At 41.7% G+C, this 10,439-nt stretch overlaps 1 protein-coding gene across 5 annotated transcripts; it reads right to left on the bottom strand.

Moving 5' to 3' along the window:
* Positions 1–1,157: 1,157 nt before the first annotated feature.
* PDP1 (pyruvate dehydrogenase phosphatase catalytic subunit 1) lies at positions 1,158–9,877 on the bottom strand. Of its 5 annotated transcripts, none has more exons than XM_081919651.1 (3): positions 9,667–9,877; positions 6,640–6,674; positions 1,158–5,087 (listed from the first exon to the last, which is right to left on the bottom strand). In XM_081919651.1, exons 2-3 carry the CDS (start codon positions 6,668–6,670, stop codon positions 3,433–3,435), a joined length of 1,686 nt encoding a protein of 561 aa, XP_081775777.1. In that variant the 5' UTR covers positions 6,671–6,674; positions 9,667–9,877; the 3' UTR covers positions 1,158–3,432. The 5 variants fall into 5 exon arrangements, with proteins under 5 accessions (XP_081775777.1, XP_081775780.1, XP_081775778.1 ...); XM_081919654.1 differs by lacking the exon at positions 9,667–9,877 and adding an exon at positions 9,164–9,306; XM_081919652.1 differs by lacking the exon at positions 6,640–6,674 and having other exon boundaries at positions 9,667–9,875.
* Between the last annotated feature and the right edge of the window lie 562 nt (positions 9,878–10,439).

Below are 10,439 nucleotides of genomic sequence, written 5' to 3' on the forward strand. Positions count from 1 at the left end.
GTCTTAAATTCCTGTTAGAAATCCTAAGAACATAATTGAAAAATATACCCAAAATATTTTACCAATTAAGGATGCAGTCCTAAGAACATTACTAAGTAACCATGCTTATTATCAACGCACCTTACAGCATATGTGTACTTTTTTATTGGAAATATCTAAGGAACTATTTGGAAATTTGTTTGATGAAGTAGGGCAAGTTTAGCAGACATAGAAAAAACCCATGAAATGGAGACTTCCGTAAAATAATGACTTCTGGAATTTATATGGGTACCCAGCAGTTTTCCAGCAAATTCACCAATGAATGGCTAATTTTACTATTCCCATTTCCCCTTTGGAAAGTCAATAGGGAAGTTAAACGGGTTTTAAACAGGGTTACTTAACATGTACCCTACATTAGAATCATTTAGCTCAAGGGAAGGCACCATTTACACACAGAATGCCCCCCCAACATAAGATATGCCAGGCTTCCTCAACCTCGGCCCTCCAGATGTTTTGAGACTACAATTTCCATCATCCCTGACCTCTGGTCCTGCTAACTAGGGATCATGGGAGATGTAGGCCAAAAACATCTGGAGGGCTGAGGTTGAGGAAGCCTGAGATATGCTATCAGAGCATAACTGAAATGAGACTTGTTTTCCTACTAAAGGGAATGACCAGAAAACAATCACATGGGAGGGAATAGCAGGGCTCTTAGTTTGTTTCACAAAGCTACACCTTGCTTGAGTTTTATTGTGAAACTACTGAAGTCCAATTTCCTTATTCACTACTATATATTTTTAAGTTTGCTTTTCCTTAAAGCCAGTATCTGAACATCATTGTGCCCCCATTGCCTCAGCTGTTTCCCAAAATGCAGCCCAAAGCCACATATTCCACCTACTGTGAATTTGGGGCAACAAAATAAAATGGAGGAAACTAAATCAGTGCACAGGGCAAAGGAAAAAAGCAAAACTAGTTCTATTCTAACTCATATACCAGCTATTTATTCCAATTGCAGGTTGTCTTGAGACAGGACAGTTTTACTGTGTGCATCTTCATAATACCACACATTAATTCTGCTATTTTAGATATAAATCCACTGATCAAATCTGACACCTCACACCATCTCAGAAAGGCAAACCAATAGTTCAATGAATCCTAATAACTCTCATGCATCGATATTCATATAATAATTTTATTGAAGTCTACTAAAAGATATTTGTTCTTAAGATCTTATCACGTGATGTTCAGAAAGCCACAATGCTGTTTCAGTTCATTGCATACATATTTTGGGAGTCTTCAGTTAAATCTTGTTCACCTTGCATTTTACAAAGTTGCCCCCACACCAAGTGCTAAACATACAGGATGAGGGTTCAATTTGTTAAGACTAGTACCAAACCAAAATAAGACATTTACACGTACTGTACATTTCACAAGTAACATAAGGAAGTCTGGATAATGTAACAGTTTAGAATTATTTTTTAGTCAACATATAAAATAAAAGAAATTGACCTAGTCAATGATATTTAGTCATATTGCATGTACAAAGGCAATGAAGATTATAAGCTGCTTGGTTTTGTCATTAGCACAATAAAAACATTCAGGTTAGGGTCTGGAAAAATAGGATAACTTAATTACTTTTTTTGCACACAAAGGGAGAACAACAATTTGTCAAAGCTATGGACAGGACTTCGAATGTGTAGGTTACTTCATAAGCATATGAAGTAAGAATATCTTCTGACACTTGCATTTTCAAACCTGTTACTTTATAAGCAAGTATGTCCTTCAGTGCACAGAAAAAAGAAAAGGGAACATTACTGCTAAGGAACCTAAGTGCTGCAATAAAGTATTTTGTAACAGGAATACTCTGGAAGCACTATTCCTTGACTCTCTTTTTAAGCATCCACATGGTCAAGAACACCAACATTCTTCAGAATGTGTCAGCTCAATAGCTATGTGAAGAGGAAGATTTAAAATAGAATGCTTATTAGCTATTTAGAGAAGCACAACGAATGTTAATTTTATCTACAAGTGCTTCATATTTAGACAATAGCTAGTCAAAGTAATGTTTACATAATGCTTTCTATCATAGCTATACTACAGTTTCATAATAGCAAAAAAAGCAATTTATTCTGTTTTTATATTGGGAGAAGTCTTAAATATTACACTGTGCTTCAGAACACAAAACGTGGTTGCCAAAAATGCTTTTTATCTGACAATTCATAAGCATTCTATGCGACAGTGGCACAAAGCTTTGTGATGAAACATGCACTTTTAGGAGTTTTTTGGATGCAATCAAATGTGCACAACTAACAATGATATTTTGAAAGGTGTTACAATTAATGTGGGAGTGCCAGTAGGAGGAGCATGCAGCTGTTTCCCCATTACTTGACCTATTTACAAATCTTATCACAATGCTTTCTTCAAAAGCCGACGTGAGAACCATGTTATATGGATATGCTTTTGCGTCGTGATACTTAAAATATCCAAAACACCAACCAAACTGTCACTCAAACTACAACATATGTGACTACACTAGTTTACAAAGTCACTACTGATTGCCTAGGTTCAAACACAAGACCAGGGACTTATGACTGGAAATAGGTTTGGTACAAGTCAAGACTGTTGCTTGCCATGTTTTGCAAGACAGCCCTATTGAAAATTAGCTCAAGTTTCAGAAAACGTAGAATCATAGTTTCATAATGCAAGTCAAAGTTGTTTTGCATGTCCCCCATAGTTAACCCATTTTCTCATCATCATTTATTGCCCATTGAACTGTGCAAAATATAATCTTCTCAAAGCAAGTCATCTGGTGCAAAATTTTATTCCACTACTATGTTTGGACAGGCTTAAGGTATTTATGGCTTAGACTTACTCTTTTTAACAGTGGTATTCTAGGCATGTGTTTCAAATGATATATCATTACTCAAGACCAAGAGGATAGCTTCTATCAAGACATTTGCCAACCAGTTAAAAAGTTCTCTTCCTTTCCTAAAGGGAAGACACCACAGCTACTTTGTAAATAAAAAAGTCATCAGCCCTATTTAAATTCAAATTTACAACCAAGTTATCCTCCAATGTACTGTATAGTTACTGGAGATACCTACCTATACAGATATTTACATGTGACAAAACACACAATATATATTTTTTTTGCCTTGCAAGACATTGCACTGATGCATACAAAGCCTTTACTTCTCCAAGAAATCCCAAATTACAAGCCACTGTTCAAGCAGATTAGCTAAATAGTGCAAAGTTGTCCCAAGTTGTTCTGCTCTCCTGTTAGCTTAATTTGAAAACCCTTTGACCATTGCTCAATTTGTGCAAATTATACTTGCTTCAACTGTAATTCTGACGGCCAGAGATTAATCAAATAAGTTTCACTATCATGTCATACAGTCAGTACTGGCCATTTTGTTCTGTGAAAACTTTGGTTCACACGTTTCAGTTTAAAATTTAAAACTCTTCATTTTGACATGCACCTATAACATGGGAATTAAATTGCACCACTATAATTGTGATATCATCCCGGTACATCCGAGCCAACTCTTCTGGAAGACTGAGCATCTTTGACAGCCGTTCATGATCAACGGTACCAAACTCATTATTTCCAACCGCATGGCGTATCAAATGAGTTGCTGCATTCTGGTCTTCAAAGGCTGAAGAGACCCGCGCTCTCCTTTCTGTTAGAAGACCATGCATCTGTCCCAGAGTTACCTTGTAACCTCCAACAGCTATTGGTTCTTCATGATGAACACCTGTTAGATACTCACCTACAATTCTAACCACATCCTGCCTATGCATGGTTTCCCACAAGCCATCTGTTGCCAATATCAGGAATTTGTCCTGAGGTCTTAATTTGTGATGTATTATCTCTGGCTCAGCTGTGAGGTATGGAGGAGTATGGTAGTTTGGTGGGATGAACTTTGTATATTCGTTATCATTGAGCTGATCTGGGCCCGTCTCTATCACTCTCTTCTGAAGGTCAATGCTCCATTTAAATTTGACATCTCCAAAAGCTCTGAAAGGCATCAGTAGGCCCAACAGTCTATCTTGTTTCACAACACTCTTTTCTTCAGACTTTGGGTGCTCCACTTTGAGTCGTGCAATCTCACTTTCGTTCTGTGCATTATGATCATAAGACAGAGCAACAGCAGACCAAGATCCATCCTCTTCTTGCACACCAAGCATGGCCCTGCTGTCACCAGTATTAGCAACATGTAAATCAACTCCATCAACATGCGCCACACAAGCAGTCGCACCAGAGAAGGCTACACGTAGTACCAAATAATTGAGAAAAGAATTTGGATCGCCTACTTGAGCTTCTAAAGAAATGTCATTGTCAAGCCTTTTAAAGGCATTAATTAAAGCCTCTTTTACGTCAGTTGTCTCCCCAGTGTTAAGGTCTATGAGTTCCTGCCAGTAAGTTCGTAAGCTGTTAAAATACAATTTGGAGGCTTCCTTACTGAAATAATCATTGGGGTGCTTGTGCCACTGTAAGATGGGCAACAGTGCCCTACCACTCTCAACAGCATTTTCTATTTCAAGTAAAGTCTCATGGGGTAACAGAGAAACAGCTATGTAATAAAACAGTCTTTCACTGACAGCTTGTGCACAGGCACATCCTGCATGCCCATCAAACACACCAAGAAGCATTCCTCTTGTTTGCAAGCAAGTGGCTGCACTTCTTCTGTCTTCTATTGGTGCATTGGCAGGAAGCTGGTTGCTATCAAACCCAAGGACAGAACTTAAGTTTTTGCCATCAAACTCTGGCACTTTGAAACTGTATTCATTTGCCTTCAGGATGCTGTTGACTTGCGGAGGTGTGAGGTAAAACCTCTGTGGTGTGGATACATAGTTTCTTGCATGAATAAACTGACTGAAATTCTCCTTTGGCCTACTGAGTGTTGCAAACTTCTTCGGAGGAACATACCTCAAATGATTGTGAGTTAAGTGAGGTGACAAGCAACATAGATGTTTATGATGACAGTAGCATGCGGTGTTGTATATCTTGCCAATCTCACAACTGCGAATTAATGGGAGCAATAGCTGAGTTGGTGCTGGCATGGCATCAGAGAACAATGGCAACCTGGGGTTTCTGACTGGAATTGCTGCGGGGGGAAAACACAAGCAATAAGTAAGCTTAGAAATAATTTTAAAGGAAACAATACATATCAACTACTTTATTCTAAATGACAATTTAATATGCACAATTAATTAACAGCAATTAACTGACAAAAACAGCAACACGTTTAATGAACGTTTAATAGACTAATCTAAGGCTAAATTTCCTCAAGGAGAACATATCTCAGTTCACACTGTTATACTTGTGTAGAACTATAAACAGAGTGACCTATTTTTACAGCTGTACTAACTTAACCAGAACTTTATATTGGGAGTGTGAAAAGTCAACTAAAGGTTACAGTATGAAGAACAGAGTAGACTGAGATTCAAGATTTCTTCTTGAAAACAGTCTCCATTTCTGAACTGGCAGTGAGGAGAAGTAAAGTTTATCCAGCCCAAGATTTTATTTATTTATATTGTTACTTACGTTAGTTTTTCCAACACCTCCCTCAGTTTTTACAAATTTAAGGTCAAGTGTGTACAACCAATACATATATGTGCATTTGTTTAATCAAAAGGTAAGTCATACTCGGTTTAATGGGACTTAGTTCCAAACAAGCATAGGATTACAGTCTTAATATCCTATAATAAATTTGCTGTACCCCATCACCTATCTTTTTGAAGTTTTATAACTACTAGATATTTAGGAGCTACAAAACTTCATTCAAGGCTTCTAAACCCTTGTTTGTTTGTTGCTTTAACAAATTTGATAAATAATAATAAATCTTTACTCTGACCTCAGTCAATGATTGCTGTGGATTGCATGCAATGCCATCTTTTCTACTAAGCTATGCATTCATATAGAACACATATTCAAATGACACCCTACCTACCACTACCAATCTAAAGCCAGCCCAAATTTATGAACCACAACTGAAGGCGTTCAATGAGGAGGAGGTGAAGCTACCAACAGCCGCCTCTGAAAGAAACCACGTATATTATCTACTAAGTATAATCAGGCTTAATAGTTTCCCTTTTCATCCAGAAGATATTTGCTCAATTGTGCATAGTTTACTATAGGACCTACTGTTTTTTTTTTTAAAAAAAACCTTTGTTTAAAGACTCATTAATTCAAGTGAGTTTATTTGTTTTGTATAAAGTTTAGATCCAGCATTCCAATAGGAGCTTATGAAAGCTGGTTTAAAAAAATTATGGTGCACAATATTACTACTATTATTATAATATTTATTCATATACCTTCTTTCCCCCAATCAGGGACTCATAATAGGTTATTATGCATAACATCCTGCTAATTTTTCACATTTAAACAAATCAACATCATGCACAAATGTGATACTTTTGTGAAGATGACACTATTTTTTCTCTCTGTACTGCTTCACATTCACAGCCCTTATTTGTAAGATTCAAATCCTAGGAGCATGAACCACTCAGCTTAGGAGGCAACACAAATTTAGAGTAACCTTCAGAGTACTATAACCTGAAATAACATATATTCATTATATAGTCTTCTAGCCCCACTACCATCCCTCCAAATTCCTATTACAGTACTCAGAAAATAGGAGCACAAAAAATACATACCAATCCGCCTGGGCCCAGGACACACACACATTCTCCTGTCACAACAAGAAGCCGCCAACATCCACAAAGCAGTAGCCCAGGAAAAGCAAGGCAGAGAGTTTATTAAAGAAGGAGGAAGAGGTCTCCAACATTGAAGGGGGACAGAAAGACAAACAGTTTGTTTGTAGTGACAAGCATTAAGAAGCAGCAACTGCAGCACAGCCATCTCTCAGCAGCATTGTCTAATCCTACTGCAGCCCCAACTCACTGCTCGTCATCCCTCTTGCTGAACAACATAGCACTCAGTTCACGCATGATTCATCTGTCAGCCCAACCTAAAGAGCAACAAGCACACTCATCCTTTTAAAGCAGGGCTGGAGGACTTTTTTTTTAAAAAAAAAGCTAAGCACCAACTTTAGTTGATTAGAGCCACAATCAAAATTATAGGTACCAGCTCTGCATGGGACAATGTAAAATTCCACCTTAGTTGCTACAAACTAAGGTGCTCAATATCATTCCAGCTCTGTTGGCCTAACAAACATTAGTAAACATATTAGATTCCTGTTCTGTGGGATTTAAATCCACACATATATGCCACATTAAATATGCTCATGGATAATCTGAAAAAGGTGCACATCATTAACAGAGAGAGGGATGGAGCCTCCCTCTACAAACCGACTTATCCAATAGTGCCTTCCTTTTTTCTCCTATACCCCTAACTTGTTGAGGGTTTCATATACATGTACATATTTATTAGGGAAAGCTTATCTGGGATACTGGTGGTGCTAAAACTATGCACAGATGATGTCTGCAACCCATACATACAGAGGGGTTCATTATAATGAATATTCAACTCAGCTACAAGGAATCAAACTGGTCCATAGCCAATTCAAGTGGAAGACAGGCACAACTGCAAGACCACTAGTATCTCATCAGCTATTCTATCTGCAAGGATAACTTCTTACTCAGTATGGTGGTATCTTGACAACAAATTAAAAGAGCATCTCATTCCCAGGAAGCCTGTGCATCCAATCATACACCACAAGGCCTGGGAACAATTGTTGTGCTGATGAGGTCTTATTCACTGCTTAGGTTTCAAGGCAGGAGGAAATATGATTATCAAAACTGCAATGATCAATTGGTTGGACTGATTTTTTTAAATAAGTTAATGTAATAGAAATGTCCCTGAACAGCTTCTTTTAAAATATAAATACATGCATATTTTAAATAGTACTTAATGTGAACTTAAGCAGTACTGTACTCTCTCTTCAAAATGCGGGAATGCCTCTTCTAAGATAATGGGAAGTATGCAACGCCCTTGTTCCACTGGCCCAAGGATTTATACTTGTGCAGTGGAACTTTCCTCTAGCAATCCCAAAGTCTGCTCTGGAGGGTTGTGGGAACCCTCAGAACTGATTTAGAGGGCACACAAGGGGAAGGAAAGGTGCAATGGTAAATATTTGTCCTAACAGAACAAGAGACTTAAGCACTACTTTGGATACAAGCCAATGCCTGCTCTGATACCAATCTAAAGATAAACAATGTCTGTTTCTTACTTCCGAACTATAATTCTTTACATCTCAATTAAATTTGCATATGGGCCATCAGCCAGGATTTAGCAATGGCTCTAGTTGTGACATCTAGAAGCACATCAAGTGAGACCCTTTGCCTATCTTCCTCAATACAGCGAAAGAACAGCAACAGTCCTCCAAGGTTTCGGAAAAAAGCCTTCCCAACCCTACCTGCAATCTAAGCCTTCCACATGTAAAGAATGCGCTCCATTGCTAAACCTCCCTCCCTTGTGTCTTGTGCGCAGGTCACGATTTAAGAGACCACAGATGCTTCCATCAACAAGACGACCCCAGTGCAGCTTCTTTCTTCTTTAGCAACTTGAAAGGGACACACTGGTTGGGGAACACACAGCTCTCTGGATGTTGCCAGGAATTCCCACTCCCAGCCAACCAAGGCCATGGGAAGAAGGCAGGCAGGGATTTCAGCCTTGCAAGTATCCCGAGGGCCGTAGTTCCCCTGCCTTAGCTGAAAAAGGGCGTACCTCGCCTCATCTGCCCATTGCGCCTTTCTGGCCAGCTGGGAAGTGCAGCCTGGATTATACACGTGGGAAGGGAGATAACGGGTTAACTTCGGGTTGTTGTTTTTTAAAAACCTAGAGTTTGATTACATATCGGTGTAAATTGGGCTGCCTCTCCCTGCCCCCACCCCAATCAAAATAAACCTCAGCACCAGCAAGGAATCTCGGCCTCCCTCCCTCCCTCCCGGGCATCCTTTTCAGTAGCTGGGCGGCACCTGCCACAAGAGCAGCCTCACAGCCACCACAACCATCACCTCCTCACCTCCACCTACTCGGCGGCCCCAGGCATCGCCTCGGGCAAGAGCTGACACCGCTAACCCTCCCCGGGTCTTTCCTTCATTCTCTCACACACCCACCGGCAGACGAACGCCCCGCTCCGCCCCAGGGCCTGTGTCAAGACCACAGTCAAGACAGACACAGACACACACGTAACACACCCTCCTCAGAGAGACTGACCTGCTCAGCTTCAGGGTCGGGGCCCCGCTCGAGCAGCGGGAAATGGAGAGAGCGGGGAAGTTTGACACCCACCCCGCCTCTTGTCTGTCAGGCCCCCTCAGCGACGGCCGCGCGCCAGGTGGAACTCGCCGCCGCCGCCCTTCCTCACCCACCCCCTTTTTTCCCCCTTTATCCCGCCGCCGGCAAGCGAGAGCGCGCCCCCGTGTGCGCGCGCCCCCCGCGTTCCCTCAGCAGCAGCAACGGCAGCAGCGCCGAACGCCCAGCCCGCCGCGTGACAGCTTCCCTTGTGTCGTGGGCGGGTTTTTTTTCCTCCTTTTTTGTGACGAGACGCGGCTTGTAAAAGCCTCCGTTCGGCCGGGCTCCGAAGCTCCTATTGGCTGAAGGGCGACTCTCACGTGAGCCTCTCCCGTTCAGCTTGCCTCGCCCCGCCCCCTCCACTTTCTTACACCCCCCTCTTTCCCCCCCCTCTCTCTCCTTTTTTCTTATATCAACGGTTTCCTTACCGGCGGAAGGATATCACATTCTCGTCTTCTTCGGCCTGCTTTGTTCCATTGGTGGGTCAAGACCTTGCCGAAGCCGCCTCCGCGGATGAGTTCCTCCTCGTTCTTCTTAGCGCATTTCTCCTGGCTCTGTTAGACGCAAAGAGGCTGTGAGGAGAGAAAAAGGGCGGGCTCGCAAGAAGAGGCTGCGCTTTGCCGGGGGAGGGGAGGGGGAGTTTCTCCGAGCCGGGCCCGCCTTTCCTTCCTCCTGGCCTATCGGAGCTCTTGGCGGAGGAAGGGCGTGGCCCGCATTCCTCCTGAGAAAGGGCGCGGGAGGGGGCTGTTAAAAAACCTCGCATGGGCGAAATAAACGGTCGCATTTCCTTCTTCCGCCGCCTGTTTCCTAGCGCCAAGCAAGGTCACTTTCAAACCTTTTGTTCCCCGTTCTGTATACATACATTGGAAAAGGTGGTCATAAAGATGAGTGCTAACAGTGCCCGGATCCTAAAGTGCCTTTCCTTGGAAGAAATCATCACCGACTGCGGGTACAAATCCTCATTTATTTTCGTTTTAGGGGTGCACACTTGGAATAAAATATTCGGGGGGTGGGCAGGTAAGCCCCGTCCCGCATAATCGATCGCAAGACATGGCACATGTGCACCATTGGAATGACAGTGCCCATCAACTTTTTTGGGGGGGGTCCTGACCCCCTCAAATATTTTATTGGGAGGGAGCGAAGGGACCTCGGCCCCTAGGAATTGACTCCTGTGTGTTAGTTTGTATGCTCATCTCCAGGG

Source organism: Podarcis melisellensis (assembly GCF_964234715.1).
Source record: "Podarcis melisellensis genome assembly, chromosome: 7".
NCBI lineage: Eukaryota > Metazoa > Chordata > Lepidosauria > Squamata > Lacertidae > Podarcis > Podarcis melisellensis.

Coding starts and splice junctions, on each gene's coding strand:
- PDP1 (XM_081919650.1), bottom strand. CDS start 6,844: ATGGCTGTGCTGCAGTTGCTGCTTCTTAATGCTTGTCACTACAAACAA. Junction 5,088..6,639: donor TCCTGGGCCCAGGCGGATTG/GTATGTATTTTT, acceptor TTCCCCCCGCAG/CAATTCCAGTCAGAAACCCC.